The sequence below is a fragment of the Bombina bombina genome, chromosome 1 (genome assembly GCF_027579735.1).
Source record: "Bombina bombina isolate aBomBom1 chromosome 1, aBomBom1.pri, whole genome shotgun sequence".
In the NCBI taxonomy this organism is placed as follows: domain Eukaryota; kingdom Metazoa; phylum Chordata; class Amphibia; order Anura; family Bombinatoridae; genus Bombina; species Bombina bombina.
This window is the reverse complement of record NC_069499.1, coordinates 1337408814-1337434523: the sequence shown is the minus strand read 5'-3', so window position 1 is coordinate 1337434523 and position 25710 is coordinate 1337408814. Positions and strand designations below refer to the sequence as shown.

Below are 25710 nucleotides of genomic sequence, written 5' to 3'. Positions count from 1 at the left end.
TAGTGTATATAAAAATAAGTGATCAATTACATCTTAGCTAATCATTTATTTTGCATGCATATTACCATGCGCCGGTATTACAAGTTTTTCTGGGAGGCTAAAAAGCAAGTGTTACAGCCTAAAACGACAAGATCCAGAACACCATGTAAAGTCAATAGTTATGAGTTTTACGCTACAAAGCTGTAACATAAAACTCATAACTAAAGTGTTAAAAAGTACACTAACACCCATAAACTACCTATTAACCGCTAAACTGAGGCCCTCCCGTATCGCAAACACTATAATAAATTTATTAACCCCTAATGTGCCGCTCCCGACATCGCCGCCACTAATTTTTTTTTTATGAACCCCTATTTCTCTGCTCCCCAACATCGTCACCACTATACTAAAATTATTAACCCCTAAACCGCCGCCCTCCCGCATCGCAAACACTATTTAAATATTATAAACCCCTAATCTGCCGCCCACCCACATCGCCCCCACTGTACTAAAGTTATAAAGCCCTACACTGCCGCCACTATAATAAAACCATTAACCCCTTAACCGGAAGCCCCCCACGTCGCAATAAACTAAATTAAACTAATAAGCCCTAAACTTAACACCCCCCCTAATGTTATATTAAATTACAATTTCCCATGCTTAAATTAAATTAAAACGTATCTATCAAATTAAAAAAACTAAGTTTAAACTAACAATTAAACTAATATAATTATTAAACTAAAATTAAACTAACTACCAATTAAATAAAACTAAAGTACACATTAAAAAAAATCCTAATACTACTCTAAAAATTACAAAGTATCTAATTAAAAAAAAAAAAAAGACTAAATTACAAAAAAACAACAACACTAAATCATGGAAAATAACAAACAAAAGTATCAAAAATAAAAAAAGAATTACACCTAATCTAATAGCCCTATCAAAATAAAAAAGCCCACCCAAAATAAAAAAAAACCTAGCCTACAATAAACTACCAATGGTCCTTAAAAGGGCCTTTTGTGGGGCATTGCCCCAAAGATAATGGCTCTTTTACCTGTAAAAAAAATACAAAGATTCCCCAACAGTAAAACCCACCACCCAACCATCCCCCCAAAATAAAAACCTAAATCTAAAAAAACCTAAGCTACCCATTGCTCTGAAAAGGGCATTTGTATGGGCATTGCCATACAGGGCATTTAGCTCTTTTACTGCCCAAACCCTAATCTAAAATTAAAACCCACCCAAAAAACCCTTAAAAAAAACCTAACACTAGCCCCAAGACGATCCACTTACAGTTTTTGAAGTCCCGCTTGAACGATCTTCATCCCGGCGGAGAAGTCCTCATCCAGGCGGCGAGAAGTCTTCATCCCGGTGGCCTCTTCAATCTTCATCCCAGCAGAGAAGTCCTCATCCAAGCCGCAAGAAGTCTTCATCCAGACTATTTTGATCCCGACGGCGCTGAGCGGGTCGATCCTGAAGACATCGGGCACGGAGCATCCTCTTCATACGGTCGCCGCCGTATTGTCAGGGTTTTTCCCTGTTGTGTTTGACATGTGCTGCTGGCAGCCATTTTACTCACCTCTCTTCCTGACTATGGTGCATTGTGGGGGATGCTGCTCATTTCCTGCACTTCCTTTTATGGCCAGACTGGTGTGCATCATCCATGTGAGACAGGATGCAGTCTCAGAATTGTGATGTCATCTCTTATTATTTAAAGGGCCTCTGTTCAGTATGCTTTGCCTTTGCGTTGTCTCAGACCTGTTTGTGTGAGTTCCTGTGTATTACCTGGCTGTCTGACGTTCTTCCTGGTTCCTGATCCCTGGCTTGTTCCTGACTCTGCTGTTTTCCTTGTTCCTGATTCCGGCTCGTCTGACTATTCGCTTTGGCCCTGACTCGGCTCGTCTGACTACCAGCTCTGGTTTTGACTCCTGACTTGTTATTTGACTTGTGGACTTTTTATTATTTTTTGCTATTAATAAAGGTGTGATCATTTTTGCACTTCTCGTCTCAGTCTGATTCCTGGCACCCTGACATTACGCAAAGGCCTGATTCAACTCCAATACATTAGTATTTCTCTCACACACTAATGCATGAGGAGCTCCTACCCTAGCGACCACGCCTTATAAAACTTCTGAGATGACCATATAGCCACTTAGTTAATATTTATATTAAGTTTGCAACTAGTAGCTGTTGATTATTTTTTTTTGTTTATAGAGCTTGCCTTTTTCCCTTCTATTTATGTTTATACATATATAGCAGATATCTGAAACACCTAGTCCTTAAGGACAATTGGCGGGTGCCCTAACTATATGTAAGATATATTATGTACACTTTCATATTCATTGACCCCAACTTTCAGTTAGACTTGTACACTATTCCAGAATATTAGTTGGGCCTAATTTTGTTTTATACTATGGGGCATATTTATCAAGGTCTGGCGGACCTGATCCGACACTGCGGATCAGGTCCGCCAGACCTCGCTGAATACGGCGAGCAATACGCTCGCCGTATTCAGCATTGCACCAGCAACTCACAAGAGCTGCTGGTGCAACGCCGCCCCCTGCAGACTCGCGGCCAGACCCGCCAGCAGGGGGTGTCAATCAACCCGATCGTACTCGATCGGGTTGATTTCCGGCGATGTCTGTCCACCTGCTCAGAGCAGGCGGACAGGTTATGGGGCAGCGGTCTTTGTGACCGCTGCTTCATAACTGCTGTTTCTGGCGAGCCTGCAGGCTCGCCAGAAACACGGGGCATCAAGCTCCATTCGGAGCTTGATACATATGCCCCTATAGCTTTCTATATTAAGCGAAATAGAGTTTTTTTCATATGAGACCCACAAGTGGTCTCCTGTATTTCAAGATACCTTCCTGTAGTAATATTATCAGTTGGTTTGAGGTCCAAGAGTGGCCTCCTGAGTTTTTCTTGGAAGGTTTACTTTGTCAGGCATGTTATATATGTGTTGTACCTTAATCTGTTTCCTAAAGCTTTATGGATACTGTAACTAACTTGAATGTCATTATCGTAAACTTCCTGTATGCCTTTTATTTTAACCTCAATAAAAAAAATTTTTTTTACAAAAATAACGCCATTTTTGTTGCGTTCTTTAATTTCCATTTAGCGCTCACAACTCGTAATCTAGGCGTTTATTAGGTATAAATATCTCATAATCTTACATGCATGTTTTTGGGCAGTTAGTCCCTCTCTTCTGTAGACAAATTCAATGTAAGTCAATTCAATTATCAAAATCCAACAGACTAGGTTAGAATCTATATTATTTTATTCAACAGGTAAAAAATATATTCACTTTAATGTGCAATATTATTAAATTGTGCTAATGCTGGTATAGAAAATACTGTCCTCTGAACATGAAGCACTCTTAACAACCTCTGCCACACACTGACTCTTCATGCACTATAGGAAATATGTAAAAGGAAGCTGCCTCAGATCCCTGCAGCTTTTCATACAGATGATTTTTTTTTTTTGTACATTGAATCCTCTTCCTTTAAAGCCTTTTAAATTCTAGGCACTGCCTGTGGCTGTGATGGGAGCTGGCTGCAGCTTGTTTTCAGAGAGCCTATGGGCTTATTATAGACAAGCTCAGCAGGGGAAGCCTATGTGCTAAAAGCTCACTTTCATTACTGGGATCTGCTCTGACTTTATTTGGGAAAGAGTAAGACAAACTGGGTTCTATTACTCTCTTCTGTCGTATTCACAAATTTAAGGTCCATTTTACAACAAAAAATAGTGCTAGGTTTGAGAATTTAAAATTTAGTTCAAAATGTGTTAACAGAATGGAAATAACATTGAAAACAATTCAGATTAGGGCCATATTTGCAATTCAGACTTTATGTTGTCTTAAATGGATATAGAAGTCAAATTAAACTTTTTATGATCCAGATAGAGCATAAAATTTAAAACATAAAACTTTCCAATTTAATTCTGTCTTCAAATTGCCTTGAACACCATATGGCTGCAGTGTTTGCAATAATGTTATACAAACAACTTGTAGATGTAGTGCTGAGTGACAGCAGGAAACACCTTCAACTTTGCCTTCGGCTACCACACACTGTAAATGTCCTAGCTTTACAGCACTAACTTGGTTTACCATATAGTGTTTTACTATAGAGTGGCTGTGGTTACTTCACTCTAAAGCAGGGGTCTCAAACTCAAATTACCTTGGGGCCATTGGTCAAATTTTCTTCTCCCATGGGGGACGCTTCCAAAACTTTGAACACAATTTAACTATATATATATGACCCCCACACACACAGACCCTTACACACACACACACAGACCCACACACACACATATAGACCCACACATACACACACAACCCCACACACACAGACACACACAGACCCACACAGACATACCCACACATACACACACACACAGACCCACACAAACAAACCTACACACACACACACACAGATCCACACATGCACAGACCCCCCTCACACACACACCTACACACACACATTCTTACACATACACACACACTCACACATACACATACAGACCCCCCCACACACACATATACACACACCCATACAGACTCACACAGACCCACATGTACACACACAGACCCACACATACACAAACCCACACATACACAGACCCCCACACACCCACACAGACCCACACAAACACACACACAGACCCCACCCCACACACTCACAGACCCCCACACACACAAGTTATGGCATGGCAGTATTTTAAACAAAGCAAATTATACAGTCCCTCTCTTAGATAGAGACACAAAATAAAACTCACTATAAGACAACTGTGCTTGGCACATACCTTGCTCAACCCCATTGTTTGTCCTCTTCTGCTGCTCCTGACCGCCTCTGCTGCTGCCTGCTTAGTCCCCTCGTCACACAAACACAAGCTCTGGGCAAAACAATCCCAATTTTGGCGTGCTGCACACTCAGGGGCTTATATAGAGGAGTGGGCCTGGAGCTGCAGCTCCTGGCGCCCCCAGAATTATGTTAATCAACCCACAGCTCTCAGTTATGGGGAGTAAGTGGAGGGCTGCATTGTAACCGGTTTGTGGACTGGAAATGGCCCACGGGCCGTACTTTGAGACCCCTGCTCTAAAGATTTCTGCACACCTGACTTGTATAACATTGCTGCATACACTGCAGTCACAAAGTGCTGTTGAGTGTCACAAAACCCTTTAGCTAATATCTAGTTGATATAAAATCTGAAATTATTTAAGCAACTTAATGCCAAGATTAATTTTTTTTAAATGGAATGAGATCTTATTATCTCCATTAATTTTTCTCAGAAAAACACACATACAGCCTTTTAGATGACGTCTTTGTTTAAACTATTGCAAATATTTTACTGATTACATACTCAATTTATACTATAAGACAAGATGCCCCAAATCTATTAATTTATCTTTGCCAAAAATAAACCAATCATTTGGAAAGAGTATGGTCTTTCATTTTTAATATGAATATGACAGTTATTTAACCCACTTCATATTAAGGTCAGAGTAAGTAAATTATGGGGCTCCTTACATTTAGCCATCAGTCAGCAAGCGCTACCCAGGTGCTGAACCAAAAATAGGCAAGCTCATAAGCTTACATTCCTGCTTTTTAATAAAGATGCCAAGAGAATGAAGAAAAAATTATAATAGGAGTAAATAAAAAAGTTGCTTAAAATTGCATCCTATCTGAATCATGAAAGAAAACATTTGGGTTTCATATCCCTTTAACTTGCCAATATCTCTAAAAATTGACAAACATCGGTTGTCTCATTAAAGAAATAGTTGCTACATTTTCAGTTATGCCGTAATATGAGTCTTTACAAAATGCACAGTGGAACTAACAGTATCTTGTACTTGAGCTCTCAGCATAACAACACCAATAGAAGGACTCTTGGGGGCTGATTTATTAAGAGCCGAATGGCCCCCGATGACCCTGTTTCCGCCCAAACCTTCCACTATTTGTGATCAGTGGAAGGCAGGCAGGGTAAACATGTTGGCTGTCATATCGGTGAATGGAGAGACAGTCACAGATCCCAGTTGAAGGTAAAGCAGGGGGCTGCTCATCTCTGTGTACTGCATTGTGAGAATACTTTATGGAGACAGTGCACAGCGCATCACACAGAGCAGGGCGAGCCCTGCATCCTGCATACATACATCTTGCTGCTGGCTTCTATCTTCACACTCAGTTAGATTACAAGTATTGCGGTACGACTTTTAAAGCTGAAAAAATGGCAATTCCAGCCACATCGCCAACACTATAATAAAGCTATTAACCCCTAATCCGCCACTCCCCGACATCGCTGACACTATAATAAAGCTATTAACCCCTAATCCGCCGCTCCCCGACATCGCCAACAAGATAATAAAGTTATTAACCCCTATTCCGCCGCTCTCCGACATCGCCGACACTATAATAAAGCTATTAAGCCCTAAACTTCCAGCCTCCCACACCGTCGCTATTAAATAAACCTATAAACCCCTAAACCGCTGACCCCCCCCACATCGCAAAACACTAAATTAAACTATTAACCCCTACGAAACATACAGGTTATTTTCATTTTGAGAGCTGCACAGTTTCTTTATATTAAGCTGGCGCACTTTTCCTTTCCAGGGGCAGGTCCTGCACGAGCACCATGTGACCGGGAATGGTCACGTTTTTTTCAAAGCTTCTGATTCCTGACTGGGTGTCTGCGTAGAGGAGCTTCTCTATCTGTCTGGGTCACAGGAGGTGGTGAGTGCCCCAGCCATTGGGGGTATAAGGTGCCAGTTGTTTTTCCTTTCTATAATTTGATATAGACGAGTTATGGAGGATTCTGTTAATTTAGAGGGGGATCCCTCTGATATAGAATTTGATACCTGTGTATATTGTGAGGAGGCCCGGGTAATCAAGCACGCTCAATTATGTTCCGTATGCCGCAATAGAGTGTTTTCATCAACCAATCTTGAGATGTTAGAGACCATAGTGAGGTGTGTTCCCTTGATTCTGTTCAGAGGGAAAGCCTCCAGGGTCAGGTCTGCTGACTTGGGTCCTCCGACTGCGGAGGGCCTAGCATTTATATTTAGATTAGCACTTCTGAGAGATGTTTTGGCGATGTTAGAGATTTCCAGTACTGCTCCGTCAGTTGAATCTCAGTCATCTAAATCAGATAACGATCTTAACTAAGATGAGTGGAGGATGGTGATACTCCTTGTCGTCTTGTTTTACTTTTTTTTATCGTTTATTTAGAATCCCAGTTCCGAGCTCTATGGGGGTTTGTGTCGTATGACAGGCAGGACCTGTTTTTGTTTACACACTCTTTTTTAGGTTATCACTGTGGGTGCTTGCCTTTTTCTTTGCTTTTTTGTTTTTTGTTTTTTTGAGCTCAGGATTGTTTTAGAAACTCTTCTTACGACGTTTCGTCACATGGTATCTTTGATACTATCGACTTTGATGTTCGAGATTGTTGGAGACTTCCAGTGAAAGCTTATAGATTTCTGCTCGGGGTGATAGTTCCCCTGATATTTTAGAGGAAAATTTTAAGCCTCAGAGCTTAATTTTTTTAAATTTGATTATTTAGTTGTTCTAGCTTTGCTGGAACTTAAGAAGTTTTGTTTTAGCCCGGGAGTGTTCCGGAAGATACGTCGTATCCTAGATGACAGACAGGACCTGTTGTGGATATTAGTTAGGTCTGTTCCTTCTTTCTACTTAGGAGAAAGAGAGTTTTTTCTTCTAGATTCTGGTCCAGGTACAGCAAGCCCATCTATCCTAGTATTATTTGGGATGGTTGCTTGATACTGTATCATATGGATCTAGGGGTCCTAGAGACCGGAACTAGGCTTTTCTTCTTGGATTGTCTTGTCAGAGAAGTCAAGGGACCTTTGGAGTCATTGCCCCGGTATCTATCACAATGCGGAATATTCTCTCCCACTGTTGGTGCATGCCCTATTAGGGGGAGGGTCTTCCCATCCTAATTGGGTTCTATGATATTGAAGCAGAGCTTATCAGTTCTTCTTTTCGCTGGAGAATGTGAGGCTCTCCCTTCCTTTGTTCGGAAGAAGGATGTCTTTCCTGTTTCACCCTTTTTGTGCAAATTCGGTTCTTAGCAACCGTATCTTTCAGTAAACCTCATTCTGATCCTTCTTGGGATCTGGGGTTCAAAGTTGCAGTATCCTGCTTCCAGATTTTACGGTAGTTCCCGGGTCTCGGCTTTTCTGGGTTTCTTACCTTCGTCTGGTAATAGACTTTTAGGGATTTGTCGTGTCTTTTCGATCCTCAGAGTTGGATCTAGACCTGAGTTGCTGGTGTCAACACCAGGGTGGATCTGGATGCTGATTGGTCTTAGAGACAGGGATTTTTATCTATCCTGCCTAGCAAGCTGAAGGCTTAGCGATGAATCCTGCTGTGGCAGTTTTCTTTTAATCCTGAGATCTTGCGAATTTTCCATCAGGTTAGGCCCTCCAGCCCCCTTTTGGTCTTTGTGACGCGGGGGTGTAGAGTGATAACAGCTGAGGCCGTGACTTTAGCATGGTGCTGGTGATTCTGTCTTAACAGTGCTACATGGAATACTGGTGGGGGAAATTATTTCCCAGTGTTCCGTCCAGATCTCCCTGTTCTAAGAAATTTTTCTCTCAGTTCTCCCAGGGCGGTTTTTACCTTGTCACTTCCTTGTCCGTGGGGAGAGAGTCTCCTAGGGAGGTCCGTGGGTTGGGAGTTTCCTTCCAATTATTCATTTGGTTCCTCAGCGAGCATTCTGCTTGGAGGATTTGGTCTTCTGAGTTCGTACCAGTTGTGAGACCTTCTTTTGAAGAAGGACAGCTCCTCCTGCTACTCGGGGGGGGTCTCATGTTTAGTGGTGGGCGGAAGCCCACGTTGGCTCATTGCCAGTGATCCTATCTATGAGCGTACTCTTCAGGTTCGGATGTCCCCTACAATCATTCCCTGCTCGAATGTTTGTCTTGCATGGGGAAGCCGATCAGGCTTTCAAGGCGTCAGTGTTAACTCCACCGCTTCTGTAGCAGAAGGTGGGTTTAAACCCAGGTGGGGCTCCGGCCTTTTTATTCTGAATATGCTAGACATCTAGCATTCCTTAGAGGTTTATTTTAACCTTCTTCTCTTTGACCATGTCGCTCTTTGTTGTGGATGATCGATCCTAGCAGGAGCAGACGTCAGTGAGACGGTTTGCTCCATATATATCTAGAGTTGTGTCGCAGTTTAGGGGCTTCGCCTCCATGGACCTTGTTGCAGGGATCTGCTGGAGCAGGGTCCTTGTGTTCATCTCTCTGAGGATGACTGCGTGGAATGGAACGCTTAGCCTTAGCCAAGAGAGGTTTTTTTCTGAAAGAATGTTGTTACTCTCGTTCTAGCTCATAAGCCGGTGTATCATAAGGGGTGCAGGACCTAATTCTTCTGGTATGTAGAGCGGGGATTCTCCTGGCATAAGGCCAGATTTTCCAGGATCCTTTCTCCAGGGTGCTCTGGGGAAGGGCCTTTTGTTAGCTCCCTTAGGTGACTGAATTTGGCCCTGTCTGGCTCATGGAGCTTCTAGATGTCCAGTCTTGTTCAGGCTTTGACTAGATCAGGTCTGTGTTTAGATTTAGTGCTCCTCCTTGGAGTTTACATTTTGTTGTAAGTTTTGCAGAAGGCTCCGTTTTGGGCTTATGCATGGAGTTGACATTAAGATTTTTTGTCTTGGAAGGTTCTTGTATCTTTTGTTTTTTCTACTGGCTATTGCTTCAGAGCACAGAGTGTCTGAGATGGCTGCCTTGCAATGTGAGGTCCTTACCTAGTTTTTCATGCGGCTAAGGCTGTTCTCTCTGAGGTAGGTTTTCTTCCTATGGTTGTTTCAGATCGCAACATCAATCAGGAGATTGTGGTTCCTTCCTTGTGTCCTAATCCTTCTTTTTCGAAGGAGTGGTTATTTGATAGCTTGGATGTGGCTTGGGCCTTGAAGTTCTATCTTCAGGCTACAATGGAGTTTTGTCAAACTTCTTCCTTGTTTGTGTCTCTTCTGGGAAGCGTAAGGGACAGGAGGCCTCGTCCACTTCCTTGTTTTTCTGGTTGAGGAGCATGTTCGCTTAGCTTATAGAGTCAGCGGGACCAAGCCTCCACAGAGGATTAAGGCTCATTCAACTAGAGCTGTGGCTCCCTCTTGGGTTTTGAGAATGAGGCCTTTAGGGATCAAATTTGTAGAGCAACTACCTGGTCTTCCTTACATATTTTTTCAAAATTTTACATATTTGGCATTTTTGCTTCGGAAGAAGCAACTTTTGGGAGAAAGGATTTTGCAGGCTGTGGTGCCCTCAGAACAGGGTCCGCCTCTCTTTTTACCCTTACGTTTTCATTCAGTGTCCTCTAGAGCTTAGGTATATGTTTCCCACAAGTAAGGACTGAAGCCATGGACTCTCCTCATATTAAGAAGGAAAACATAAATTATGCTTATCAGTTAATTTCCTTTCCTTCTGTATGAGGAGAGTCCGCTGCCCCCGCCCGAATTCTCCGTTGTGCGGACTTAAATTTGGTTTTCTTCTTCTGGCACCATTTATACCCTGATATTTCTCCTACTGTTCCTTGTACCCTGGGCAGAATGACTGGGGGATGAGGGAAGTGGGGGAGGTATTTAAGCCTTTGGCTGAGGTGTCTTTGCCTCCTCCTGGTGGCCAGGTTCTGAATTTCCCACAAGTAAGGAATGACGACGTGGACTCTCCTCATACAGAAAGAAAGGAAATTATCTGGTAAGCATAATTTATGTTATTAAAGGGGAGCGTACTAGAGCTGAACAATAAAAGTTGTCACTGTATATTTTTACTTAGAGTTAACATTAGTATGGTGATCCCGCATAGACCTTTTAGTTTAATGCTAAGAGATATGGGGATAGCTGATATGCACTCGCTATTATAGTCCCAACTTCTCAAATCTCAAATTATAATAAGCCAGCCATAAGGAACAGGTCATTAGGTATTAGCATATTGTCACATATTAGAAAATGGAAACCTAAGAGGTTGATAAACTAGGATGCTATATTACATAATCTCTTAGTGAAGAAGATATGAAGAATAAAAGGCTCCTCTTGACTCAATTTCCTTGTAATGTGTAATAAACAGTTGTAAGAAATTTGACCAATTTGGGCTTCTAGGTAAACTTTTAACGAAGTTAGAACCTAACCCTATACAGCATCATGTAAAAATGGCTCTAAAAGAGTAAACGGAGTGTGCTAGCTTATGTAGAAGGTCCTGAAATTTAAGTGTGGATATGAGTGCTTACATAAGTGCATATTTATAATGCAACAAACGTAACAATGATAACTGAGCTCCCTGTAATAGACACCCCTCCTTAATAAAAACTTAAACTCTAAATAGCGACCATAATATGCATTGTTTGCCAGCTACCTCTGTTGTTATAACATAATGAACATTTGGAAATATACATGTAAAACGTTAAGCATATGTAAAAGCTTCACAATTTCTAAGTTACTCTCATGTAGGAATCAGTCCAGAGTTCCAAAATTCTAACATTGCTGAGAGCTGTTGGTGAAGGCTCATATTATAGTCGTAATGAAGAGAGTTCAAAACTTTACCCTATGCCAATTCTTAGATGAGACGATGAAGGGGTATCTGCATAATCTGATAGAATTTGGCTCCTATCAAGACGAAGCTTCATAATCTGCCCTATGTTCTCAGGGGCAAAAGAGTATGCTAAGGTACATAGAATGGTATTGTCTCCATCTCTGTTAGGTGGGGCGTAATCCATTATGGAAATAACATCTCCAGAATCTAAACCGTCCCATTCCTGGGTGGACAATCTATTCCCCTGTGATAACTGCAAATCTGAGCTCCACGACTTGCTGGGACTCCCTCCGCCTTAACTGGGGTTATGATCGCCGCTCTCTGCTGCACTCCACCTGCGCCTCGCTCCGGAGGATCGGCCGCTTCCTTCTCGGCCGGCACAGACATCAGGGGTAAAGGTGTCACTGTACCGTGACTATCTTCTGAATAGTTTGTGGGTACTGCCTCATTGTAAGAGGTTATATTCTGGTGATAGTGGTTGCAAGGCCCATAAATGGTCGTTCTCTCTACAGCATTAGGTTCAAGGTGTGTTTCACTTCCCTCAAGATACGGTGCTCTAAGCTCCCTTAAAAGACTGTCGTAGCCTCTGTTCATCTTTTGCTTTATCTATAGTGTTGTGCTAACTACTTTACCCGGATAACCGGGGGGGGGGGGGGGGGTTAAAAGACTGTTTGCAGGCCGCCGCCAACGTTTCTAACGGTCCAGATTAGGGCTCAACGCATAATGATTTGTACAGGATCAGTATCGATCGATGCAGTAGTGTTCAATGAAGCTTGTTCTTGAAGTGTATATAATGATTCCACTACTTTAGCATAATAATCGGCAGATTATTAATAAGATTCGAGGAGCTCCTAATTTTGCTTCCTAACATGGCTGCTGCCCGGACAAGCCCCCCTAGCCCTATATTTTTAAGTAAATTACATATATTTGTGTGTATACTCATACATAGTTTTGTGTTAAATTCAAATCATATTTATGTGTGTGTTTGTGTCTATATATACACACACACACACACACTTTTATATATATATATAAATATATATATATATATATGTAGCCAAGATGTGCACTCTCACTTAGTCCAGCAACTGCCAGGGTGCTAGTGTAATCATAAACATAAGAAACCAATCTTGCACTCTCTGGTCTTTTCAAAATCCTTTAATTCACAGTGAAGGATTTTGAAAAGACGTTTTGTTATGTATGTGTGTGTGTATGTATATATATATATATATATATATATATATATATATATATATATATATATATATATATATACAGTATATAGGAATATCTATTAAACAATACAAAAAACATTTTCCTATATAAAGAACATTGGAATGTTAAATATTTACAGTAAATGCACAGTAAAACACATTACTTAATATTATGATAGAATTATTATTTATACATTATTATATATATATATATATATATATATATATATATATATATATATATTATAGTCCTTTGCAGTCAAATACATGACCATATACCATATACCTTTGAACCCTTATAAAAAAAATATTATTATATTTATGACAAATTTTTATCTGATAGTGTTTTTATGAGTATAACCTTATTTTAATGTATTTATGTTGTGTTTGGTGCAACTTTTTGCACAAGGTCTTGAGTCGCGCTAACCTTATGCGTGTTAAATTAGATTGTGCTTGAGAGAACACATTTACGCATGAAAATGTAATTTAAATCATATTTGTGTGTGTGTTTGTGTCTATATAAACACACACACACACACACACACACATATATATATATATATATATATATATATATACACACACACGCATTTGTAAGCATAACCATTATCTATCTTCATTCATAAGTGTTTGTCTACTTTGAGTAATTTGACACCATGACAGCTCAAGGCTTTGTGTAAAAATCATGTGTGATATCTTACCTTTATACTCTTGTTTCCCTTTAGGACTATTTTCATGAATTGGTTTGCATCACAGAACGTGAGAAGTTTGTAGTGCCCATAAAAGCAGTTGGGGCACGAGCCCTACTGGACTTTCCAGATCAGCTAAATTTTCTCACCTGCCCGGTCAAATATAACTCACAAAAAGCCCTCTTGGTGAGAAACATCGGGAACCGCGAAGCATGCTTTAAACTGCTCACTCAGAGGTACCAGCGTTAATCTGTTTACAAATATTTTGGCACAACTTGTTTAGGTTTAGACCAAGTAACAGCAATTAAACCATAGAGATCATAGAGAAATCTGTCTACTTCTTGTGGCAGAAATGTATTTGCCTTATAGAAGATCAAAAGAAAAAATGCTTTTGGGTTTCTCTCCAAACGTCATTTTGGTCTGCAAAGTGAATTCAAAACTGCCGTTTGATTACATACGCTCTAAACACATATCTCTGCTCAGGATCAGGCATGGAAATCAAAATGAAACTTTTATGATTCACAAAGTGGAAACCATTTTAAATATACTTTCCAAATTGCATCTGTTATCAAATTTATTTCTTTTCCTTGATATCTTTTGATAAAACCAAACTCCTTTCTTTAAGAGCATCCCTAGGTGGGCTTAGAAGTGAGTGCTTGTCTTGACCACTATATAGCAGCAGTTTTTGCAACAATGTTTCTTACAATGTTATAAAGTAAAGTCACATGTATGCTCCTGAGCCAAAGTATGTTCTTATAATGTATGCTCTTGTGGGAAGGAGCTAAGTTTCAGCAGAAGATAACAAGAGACAACGTTAACTTTGACAACAATAAAATTGCACACTCTTTCTGAATTAGCCGTCCAGGTTGCTAAAGATTCTTCTTCTTTGTAAAAAGCCAATAAAGAGTTCATTAAAACAATATTTATATTGGGATATACTTGTTGTGGACTTTGTCACGTTTAGATGTAAAATCAATACCTGCTAGTAACAGCAAAAATGACCATTTAAGTATAAGTTTTACAACCAAATTAGTTAGGTTTACAACTGGAATGTGATGTGACATATGTCTAGGAAATAACTTGCACTAATCTTCTATTTACTTTCAGACCCTTCTCTGTGGATCCGATATCTGGGACTCTTGCAGTAGGGGAAAGTATGCAAGTGATAGTGGAATTTCAGCCTCATGAGGTTGGAGATCTCTCGCAAGATTTGACAATCCACTATGACACAGGTAGAGGGCAATTTAAGTATTGAGGATATAAAAATAGCTCTGGGTCCAGGTACCGACTATGCCATTAAAGAACAATTATATTGTTTCTGCTTATACTTACTTTTTATAGAAAACTAGGGAGACATAATAAAGACAAATAAGAGGAGATATAAATTCTCAGGAGCCTGAAGTAAATTTGAAGTACTGAGATTTCCATAAGAAATATGATCATAAAGAACTCACTTACTGGACATAGCAGATTTATTTTCTGAATTGCCTTGTGGGTGTTCTCTATAATCAGGGATGTGAATTCTTATTTTGAGCCAATAAGAAATATTATGACATTGAGCTCCATATATATATATATATATATATATATATATATATATATATATATATATATATATATATATATATATATATATATTAATGGAGGTCATATATTAATACAATCAAGCAACTCCAGAACCTGAAAATATTTGCAACAATTATTGAATTTCTCATATATGTTTTGGTGGAAGATTGATTAATGCCTTATGTACTGTTGCAGTTATTAAAGGGACATGTAAATGCATTTTAATATTGCACAAATTATGTTTCTGCATTGTTATATTTTTACACTGCCAGGTTGTTTCTAAGCAGTACACAACAGTGATTGGCAGCTATGTGTGTCTACCACTACTGATTGGCAATGGCTAACTGTCTATGTCCTGCTCAAGAGTGCCAATGCATTGTTGCCCTCAAGTTACAGTTAAACTTGTGGTGGTTAACCATAAAGTTACCATGTATTTTTAAAAACATGCAGCTGATACAAAACACAAACTCACAATACAAATTAATACTTTGCTGTCTTGAACTTTTACCAGTTTTGGGACTTTTGAATAAGATGTTTTTTATTTCCAGAGTGAATGAGAGTATATTCTTTTGTTTTCCTTTAAGGTGAAGATGTTTATGTTAGTTTATATGGAGCAGCCATAGATATCAATATCCGCCTGGATAAGAACTCATTAATAATAGAAAAGACCTTCTTGTCTCTTGCCAATCAGAGAACTGTCACCATAAGCAACCGTAGTGACATTATAGCACACTTCCAATGGAAAGCATTTGCCAGCTCACAGGAGGAGGAACAGCAAAAGCAAAGGTGAGCACTCATGCTAGTCATAAAAAAATCACTGTCGAGTGTTGAAAATCTTACAGCAATTATCTAATACGGTAAATATTCTGTGTTTTCAAAATCTAGATCTTCATTTTAACTTATTTAGTATGTTCATATTCCTAATGCAAATATCTGAATGTGGTTAAATTTATGACATTTCCCAGCATTCTGTTCCTTTATATTAGTCTCAGGGATGTGTTTACAGATGACGGCTGCAATGCTCCTAGATGCTTTTCATCTATCCCTTCCCTTGAACATTTAAGTACACTTTAGATGTTGCCTTTTGATAGAGGTTTTTTCCTTAAATGTTTCTCAAAAGGAAGAGTTTACTGTATGCCTGGTATCCGTGTAGATGATGTTAAGATAAATAATTCTCTGCAAGGGTGAGATATTGAACAGTCTCTAAAGGTAAGTTTTATTATCCTTCTTCTCCTGCAGTTTTGTTTTCAGAGGAGAGGTATTTTATTATGTTTGAGAGCTCTACTTATGTTTCTGGACTCAACAGTTCTCCTAGGGGGCTCTGAGTTGTCATTTCTTTTGGAATTAGCCATTCAGAAGACAGTGCCATGCTTTATTGATCAGAGTGCTTACAGGTCCCCTTATAGGGTCAGATTACTAGTGGTGCGCTAACAGTTAAGCGCAAGCAATATCAGGTTTATCGCGGCTGTTTGCATGCGTCAGATGTAGCGCACGTATTACAAGTTGAAAGTAAATACGACCGCTTGAGTGCAGTTCAATATAACGTGCGTTGGGATAGTGCTACCTCAGAGCTCTGATTAACTGTTTCACGAAAAAACAAAAAAGTGTCACAAAACACATCAAAAATACATTTAAAAGTACAGTTAAACTCATAAAAACACTATTTAATAAAAATTATTTTAAAAAAATATTCCACAAAAAAGTTATAAGGCTCAAAGATATGAGGTCTCAGTTGTTAAAAAAATATGTGAGGGGTTTAACATAGAGATACATACATATACATGTCTAAATATGTATATGTATGTGTGTGTGTGTGTGTATATATATATATATATATAAATATTTATGTTTATATGTGTATATAGATGTATTTATGTATGTATATGTGCATATACAGTGGGGCAAAAAAGTATTTAGTCAGCCACCAATTGTGCAAGTTCTCCCACTTAAGAAGATGAGAGAGGCCTGTAATTTTCATCATAGGTATACCTCAACTATGAGAGACAAAATGTGGAAACAAATCCAGACAATCACATTGTCTGATTTGGAAAGAATTTATTTGCATATTATGGTGGAAAATAAGTAGTTGGTCACCTACAAACAAGCAAGATTTATGGCTCTCACAGACCTGTATCTTCTTCTTTAAGAGGCTCCTCTGTTCTCCACTCATTACCTGTATTAATGGCACCTGTTTGAACTTGTTATCAGTATAAAAGACACCTGTCCACAACCTCAAACAGTCACACTCCAAACTCCACTATGGTGAAGACCAAAGAGCTGTTGAAGGACAGCAGAAACAAAATTGTAGACCTGCACCAGGCTGGGAAGACTGAATCTGCAAAAGGCAAGCAGCTTGGTGTGAAGAAATCAACTGTGGGAGCAATAATTAGAAAATGGAAGACATACAAGACCACTGATATTCTCCATTGATCTGGGGCTCCACGCAAGATCTCACCCCGTGGGGTCAAAATGATCACAAGAACGGTGAGCAAACATCCCAGAACCACACGGGGGGACCTAGTGAATGACCTGCAGAGAGCTGGGACCAAAGTAACAAAGGCTACCATCAGTAACACACTACGCTGCCAGGGACTCAGATCCTGCAATGCCAGACGTGTCTCCCTGCTTTAGCCAGTACATGTCTGGGCCCTTCTGAATTATGTTAGAGAGTATTTGGATGATCCAGAAGCGGATTGGGAGAATGTCATATGGTCAGATGAAACCAAAGTAGAACTGTTTGGTAGAAACACAACTCGTCGTGTTTGGAGGAAAGAGAATGCTGAGTTGCAACCAAAGAACACCATGCCTACTGTGAAGCATGGGGGTGGCAACATCATGCTTTGGGGCTGTTTCTCTGCAAAGGGAACAGGACGACTGATCCGTGTACATGAAAGAATGAATGGGGCCATGTATCATGAGATTTTGAGTGCAAAACTCCTTCCATCAGCAAGGGCATTGAAGATGAAACGTGGCTGGGTCTTTCAGCATGACAATGATCCCAAACACACCGCCTGGGCAACGAAGGAGTGGCTTCGTAAGAAGCATTTCAAGGTCCTGGAGTGGCGTAGCCAGTCTCCAGATCTCAACCCCATAGAAAACCTTTGGAGGGAGTTGAAAGTCTGTGTTGCCCAGTGACAGCCCCAAAACATCACTGCTCTAGAGGAGATTTGCATGCAGGAATGGGCCAACATACCAGCAACAGTGTGTGACAACCTTGTGAAGACTTACAGAAAATGTTTGACCTCTGTCATTGCCAACAAAGGATATATAACAAAGTATTGAGATGAACTTTTGATATTGACCAAATACTTATTTTCCACCAAAATTTGCAAATTAATTCTTGCCAAATCAGACAATGTGATTGTCTGGATTTGTTTCCACATTTTGTCTCTCATAGTTGAGGTATACCTATGATGAAAATTACAGGCCTTTCTCATCTTCTTAAGTGGGAGAACTTGCACAATTGGTGGCTGACTAAATACTTTTTTGCCCCACTGTATGTATTTACAGACATATATACACATATAAACACATAAATGCACATATAGACATATAAATAAGTGCATTAGAGCCCTTTGCAGTCAAGTAAATGAAAACATGTTACAGCATATTTATGCAATATTCATATTTAATAAAATGTTATACTGTGTATTTACTGTAAATATTGCATATTTTAATGTTCTGCACATAGCAGTATGTATTTGTATATATCTATACGTATGTATATATATGTATAAGAATATATAAACATAATGACGCCATTTTGTCTCTAGTAATCCTATTTGTGTAAGAATACCATTTTAAGATGAATTTATTATAGTTCATTATAAGTTAAATATTGCATATTTTAATGTTCTGCACATAGCAGTATGTATTTGTATATATCTATACGTATGTATATATATGTATAAGAATATATAAACATAATGACGCCATTTTGTCTCTAGTAATCCTATTTGTGTAAGAATACCATTTTAAGATGAATTTATTATAGTTCATTATAAGTTAATTATGCTGTGATAAAAAATATGCTGATGTATTAAGCTGAACACTTTATCTCAATAATTTGTCCAATGGCCTTGTTATGTCTTTGGCGATGCGCCCAGATATACTTTTTTCTAACACTCCTCGCCCATTAAAAATACTCCTTGTTACTCCTTATTTTTACTATGAAGTTCTTTGTTCCAAGCATACTGTGTAAGATTATGTGACTAATACGTCATTGTTTAACCCCATATACTGTAACCATTGTCTATAAAAGTCTGTGATGCCCTATAATAAAATGAACAGTGATTAGACTTTACTTGCTGCCTGTCTGATTGTTGTTCCCGAGATCTCGCCAAGTAACCCATTCAGTTCCAGGTGAAGGTGTAGAATACTGCTAAGTGTCAAGAGATACCCCTGATTATAAGATAGCGCCTAACAATAAGTATGTGTTTATATGTGTGTACATATGTATTTATATGTGTATATATGTATTTAAACACATAAAAACAAATGTATGCATATATAGACATATATATAAGTAAATTGGAGCCCTTTTCAGTTAAATAGATGAAAACATGTAAGATCATATTTATGCAATATTCATATTTATTAAAGTGTCATACTCTGTATGTACTGTAAATATTTCACATTCCAATGTTCTTCACATAGGGGAATATGTGCTATGTATTTTTAAATATATATTCCTATATATATATATATATATATATATATATATATATATATATATATATATACACTGCTCAAAAAAATAAAGGGAACACTAAAATAACACATCCTAGATCTGAATGAATAAAATATTCTAATTAAATACTTTGTTCTTTACATAGTTGAATGTGCTGACAACAAAATCACACAAAAATTAAAAAATGGAAATCAAAATTTGGAGTCACACTCAAAATTAAAGTGGAAAAACACACTACAGGCAGATCCAACTTTGATGTAATGTCCTTAAAACAAGTCAAAATGAGGCTCAGTAGTGTGTGTGGCCTCCACGTGCCTGTATGACCTCCCTACAACGCCTGTGCATGCTCCTAATGAGGTGGCGGATGGTCTCCTGAGGGATCTCCTCCCAGACCTGGACTAAAGCATCCACCAACTCCTGGACAGTCTGTGGTGCAAAGTGAAGTTGGTGGATGGAGCGAGACATGATGTCCCAGATGTGCTCAATTGGATTCAGGTCTGGGGAACGGGAGGGCCAGTCCATAGCATCAATGCCTTCATCTTGCAGGAACTGCTGACACACTCCAGCCACATGAGGTCTAGCATTGTCTTGCATTAGGAGGAACCCAGGGCCAACCGCACCAGCATATGGTCTCACAAGGGGTCTGAGGATCTCATCTTGATACCTAATGGCAGTCAGGCTACCTCTGGCGAGCACATGGAGGGCTGTTCGGCCCCTCAAAGAAATGCCACCCCACACCATTACTGACCCACTGCCATACTGGCCATGCTGGAGGATGTTGCAGGCAGCAGAACGTTCTCCACGGCGTCTCCAGACTGTCACGTCTGTTAAATGTGCTCAGTGTGCCCCTGCTTTCATCTGTGAAGAGCACAGGGCGCCAGTGGCGAATTTGCCAATCTTGGCAAATGTCAAACGTCCTGCACGGTGTTGGACTGTAAGCACAACCCCCACCTGTTGACGTTGGGTCCTCATACCACCCTCATGGAGTCTGTTTCTGACCGTTTGAGCAGGCACATGCACATTTGTTGCCTGCTGGAGGTCATTTTGCAGGGCTCTGGCAGTGCTCCTCCTGTTCCTCCTTGCACAAAGGCGGAGGTAGCGGTCCTGCTGCTGGGTTGTTGCCCTCCTACGGCCTCCTCCACGTCTCCTGATGTACTGGCCTGTCTCCTGGTAGCGCCTCCATGCTCTGGAAACTACGCTGACAGACACAGCAATCCTTCTTGCCACAGCTCGCACTGATGTGCCATCCTGGATGAGCTGCACTACCTGAGCCACTTGTGTGGGTTGTAGACTCCGTCTCATGCTACCACTAGAGTGCAAGCACCACCAGCATTCAAAAGTGACCATAACATCAGCCAGAAAGCATAGGAACTGAGAAGTGGTCTGTGGTCACCACCTGCAGAACCACTCCTTTATTGGGGGTGTCTTGCTAATTGCCTATAATTTCCACCTGTTGTCTATCCCATTTGCACAACAGCATGTGAAATTGATTGTCACTCAGTGTTGCTTCCTAAGTGGACAGTTTGATTTCACAGAAGTGTGATTGACTTGGAGATACATTGTGTTGTTTAAGTGTTCCCTTTATTTTTTTGAGCAGTGTATATATATAGGTATAAATATATATTTGTGCAAAAATCTATCAGATATATATTTAAATATCTCTTTAAGAATACGTAGAACATATTCTGTTATGTGCAGAACATTGGATTATGAAATATCCAATATTATCTTCTTATGTTGCGCTTTTAAATAACCGCGACTGTGTTTGTGTGACTTGTGGATTTTAGTTTTTTTTCAACTTTACTGCGACCTTGCGAATGTGAGAGCGCAAACTTTTAAATCGTAATGCGAGCGCAAATCGTACGCGAGTGCAAACTACCGCTCCACTCGTAATCTAGCCCTAAATGTTTTAGCATTTAAACAGCATTTTTAATAGAAAATGTTAAAACGTTTTGCAGTTACAGAACCTTCCAGGAAAATCAACCTCGAAAGGGTTATTCATATGTTTATCTTATCTTTTCTGCTGTGATCAATAGGGGCAAATATAAATGAGGCCCTAATCTAATCAAGCAGTCACTGTGTAGCATGTAATTGGGTCAGAGATCTGAAACTCTAGCCTCTCTGGGGGAGAGTAAAACAAAAACACAATTATCTGTGATAAATCTCATGAAATGGGCAAAATAAAGAATGAAAATAGTATTCATATTTTTTGTATGCATGAATAACTAATTTGTGTTTAAGGTTTAACAAAGAGTGTAAAGTCCCTATACGTGCTGTCCCTAATCAATGCAGGATCACAAAGAGGGAATGAATTGTGTCATATTTCTGAGCTTAGCTTTCAGTTGAACAAATCACGATTTGTTCTGTACTTTATTAAGACACAGGGCTAGATTAAAAGTGGAGTGCTAAATTCATCAGAGATATTTAGCGCTCCACTTGTAATCTGGCCCACAGTTTTATTACGTTCTGCAAACAAAAAAACTATATTTTAAATCAGTTTATTACCATTTTAGAATGAACATGGCAGACGTACTGCATCTTTGTCTGACCTACGCAAGTCAGATAGAGAATGGTTTAATTTATAAGCCAAGCTCATGTATCATACAGCTTATTTGAGAAGCCATCCTTCATTTTTCTTGTATGTTCGTGGTAATGTGAGGTGGCAATTCTGCAATGATTGCTCTTTCCCTGAAAATTAATATTTTAAACCCTGGTGCTGCACTTTTGACCAGTGCTCTAATTTTTTGCAACATGAAGGGTGTTGTGTATTGTATTGTGTATCATATATTAACTACTTTATTGCTAAAGAGGGACTGTTGCAGTCAGTGGGTTAAAGGCAAATAATAATTTACCTGCATTTACTCTTAAAGTTCAATTAAATATCAATGTGATGCAAATCCGTCTGAAGCTCATGGGTTAAATGGACCAAGAAACCCAATAATTGGGCCAATGTTTGCCTCTAAGGGGTACAGCTAAGAGAGATTTCCTCTCCTTTCAAATATTAATGACATTAGCCACACTGAATACACTTGTGCTGAAGAAAGCACTTTAAGTTACTGAGAGCAAACTTTGAGCACGAGAGAGAAGCATCTTGTGTCTTTATTTGTGTCCTCTTTTTAATTTGCAAAAGCAATACTTGCTGCATGACTTGAGGGGCAGAGAAACAGATCATGCAGTCCAGATGAGCTCTTTGTATTGTACATTTTGGCTGTTATAAAGAGACTACAGATAACGACAGTAAGATTGCATCATGCACATGGCATAGTAGGTGAGGATGGAACTGTTTCTATCTGAAATAAAGTAACAGAACATAAATGGGAAGTACCAGGTGACATGTTCTTCAGACTTGCAGACTCCCTGCTAGGATAAAAATTGGAGCGTAGATTCCAGAGGTACAAAGCACATCATATAGGATAGCAACAAATTCAACACTAAATGCTTGAAGCAGAAAGACACTGAACTTACCCTTTTACTCCTAATCTGATTCCAGTATCAACGTAGAGAACATGATTTCACATTCATCTTTGTCTGATTTGTGACCAAAACTTACTTAAAGAGACAGTCTACACATTGGTGATCTTAAGGTGTTGCCGTAGATTAAGCTGCAAATAGCCTCATGCACATTTTCTATATCATGCAGCAGGAATGGTTAAAAAGTTATTCTTAAATGGAAAGAGTCCACATCTGCATTAATTACTTTTGGGAAATAAGAACCTGGCCACCAGGCAGAGGCAAAGACACCCAAGCCAAAGGGTTAAATACTCCTCCCACTCCCCTCATCCCCAGTCATTCTTTGCCTTTCGTCCCAGGAGGATGGCAGAGAAGTGTCAGAATTTATTATTGTCTCTTATGCAGGGTAGTACTCTTCGGCATGGGACTAGAGTTTTAAGTAGTCCTGTCAGTCTCTCAGTGAGGGCTTGGATGAAAGTTAGAGTCCGGAGATGCAGGAAGAGTCTTTCTGCGAAACCATCCCGACTCATGTTAGCAGCTCCTCAAGCAATCGGCGTTGTCGAACTTCGCTCCGCTGCCTGCTTTCTTCTCTCAAGTCCATGGCGGAGGTTAGATAGATGCTACTATCCGTCACACTTGAAATGCTGTGTTCCTGTTCCACGACGTAGATTCCGGTAAGATCGTTTCATTTTACTTTCTTTATGAATGTACAGTAATTCAAATGTATTCCCATAAGGCTACAACCTTGCGGGTCTAACGTAACTTAAGGGTCTCAGTGAATCAAGGGTTAATATCTCCTGAGGGGGGTTATTGAACAGGGGGGTTTATAATCATGTTTGTTATGTGATTCAACCTGCTTATGTGTTATGTTTACGGGTTTGTGGTTGGAACATTGAGGCCTTTTGGAAGTGACGCGACCTTATGGTTGGGTGTGCTTTTTTTGGACTGTATGCTTCACCTTGTGGTCGGGCGTGGTTACGCTCCATCTTCCATTTCCATATTACCGACCATGTGGCAAAGGAGAAATTCTAGTTCACAGGGGTCTAGTCATAGAAGGTGGTGAGTGCCCCAGCCATTGTGGGTGTCAGGTGCTGTTTTTGCTTTATTTCTTTAAGTCCATTTTGCATTTCCTCTATCCAGTTATGGAGGATTCTGATGCTGAGACTGTGCACATTTCATATTCAGTTATGGAAGATTCTGATACTGAGACTATTCTAATTTCAGATTCAGATTCTGCATCTGTTGAAGAATCCAGATTGGCCTCGTTGACACATGTCAACCAGTTTTGTTCTGTATGCCATATGAGAGCGCCTTGTTCCTCGGACTCGGGGAATCAAGAGACAGCTGAGCCATCTGCCTCTGGGGGTCCCATCCTCGAGAGGCGAGTTCCCTACCACTCTATACTTATACACATGCGGGTTACCCAATTTATGATTATTCCTCCATGCAGGGCGGCGTGTTCCCCCCGGAGGTTGCAGCTCGTTTTCGCTTCCACATATTCTTGGCGATTATTCGTCTGCAGGGTCCAGACATTTATGCGCGTTTGTGCTTGTGCCCTATTGTCTCGGGTCTACTGCCTTGGGGAGGGCCTGTACAGTTCCCTGTGGGTGTAACTGTCCCTGAGTGTTGTGCCTTTTGTTATAGAGTGGCGCATTTTCGCGTCTTGCTCAGACATTTTTTTCAGTTATTAAATGATCCTATCCTTCTCGGATACGGGGATTTTCAGTCTACTTTGAATGGTGCACCTCATTAGACATGTGGGGATGATGTAATCTCCTGACTGTTTTGTTTTTTTGAGATCCTTCACAGTTTTTCTTTGGAAGTGTAGGGCTCCGTTTGGCTGGTCCTGCGGTAGGCCGGCTTTCTTATTGGGTGTTAACCTACGAGTTGCTTTTTATTCTTTTTATCCGGTTAGGATGTCTTTTAATTTGTTTATTACTTTCCTTTGGGAATCTTAAACTGGGATCGATACTCTCTGTTACTTCTGCGGAAGTGTTTCGGGACATGTTAGTCCTATGTTTGTCTGTTTCCCTTCTTCCCCTCTAAGGGAGGATTTATGCAGCTTGACAGTTAGGACACGGAGGCAGGCAGGTCCTGTTGCGTTTGGTTCTGTCCTGTGGTTGTTTAGACACGTGGCGCCGTTCTGATTGTCTGTTCTGGTCGAGGTGCCGAGTGCTCATGTTATCATTTGTTTAACATTCAACTAAGCATTCTAGAGGACCTGTGGGTCTACAAGGCAGGAAGGGTTGTCTCAGTCCTTATAGCCTTCAATTGGATGACTGGGTCAGTGGTATTCCACTGCGTCATTTTCTATGGCGTCTGGTATGGTCGGACCCTAGTGTTCCTCCCCCATGTGGGGGAGAGTTGGAGGGCTTAGTGCCTTCTTCCCGCTGGGTGAGCAGTTTGGCCTTTCTTTTGAGGCTCGAGGATTGTCATTAGACTTGGTCCTTAGCAGCTAGTAAGTTGAAGGGTAGTTCAGCACCTTGTGTCCCTTAAGGGGATTAGCCACACTTGAATAGTAGCTAGCTGGCTCCTTTCGCTTACATGCAGAGGATTGCTCCACCTCGGGTTCAGGGTGTCACTTCC

The 25710-nt window shown here is 40.1% G+C and overlaps 1 protein-coding gene across 1 annotated transcript in view; it reads left to right on the top strand.

The window, feature by feature from the left end:
* The window catches only part of HYDIN (HYDIN axonemal central pair apparatus protein), a 595027-nt gene that overhangs the window by 21332 nt on the left and 547985 nt on the right, over positions 1-25710 (top strand). The window contains 3 exon segments of the mRNA XM_053719498.1: positions 13455-13654; positions 14526-14650; positions 15569-15770. Coding sequence (XP_053575473.1) covers positions 13455-13654; positions 14526-14650; positions 15569-15770 — 527 coding nt within the window.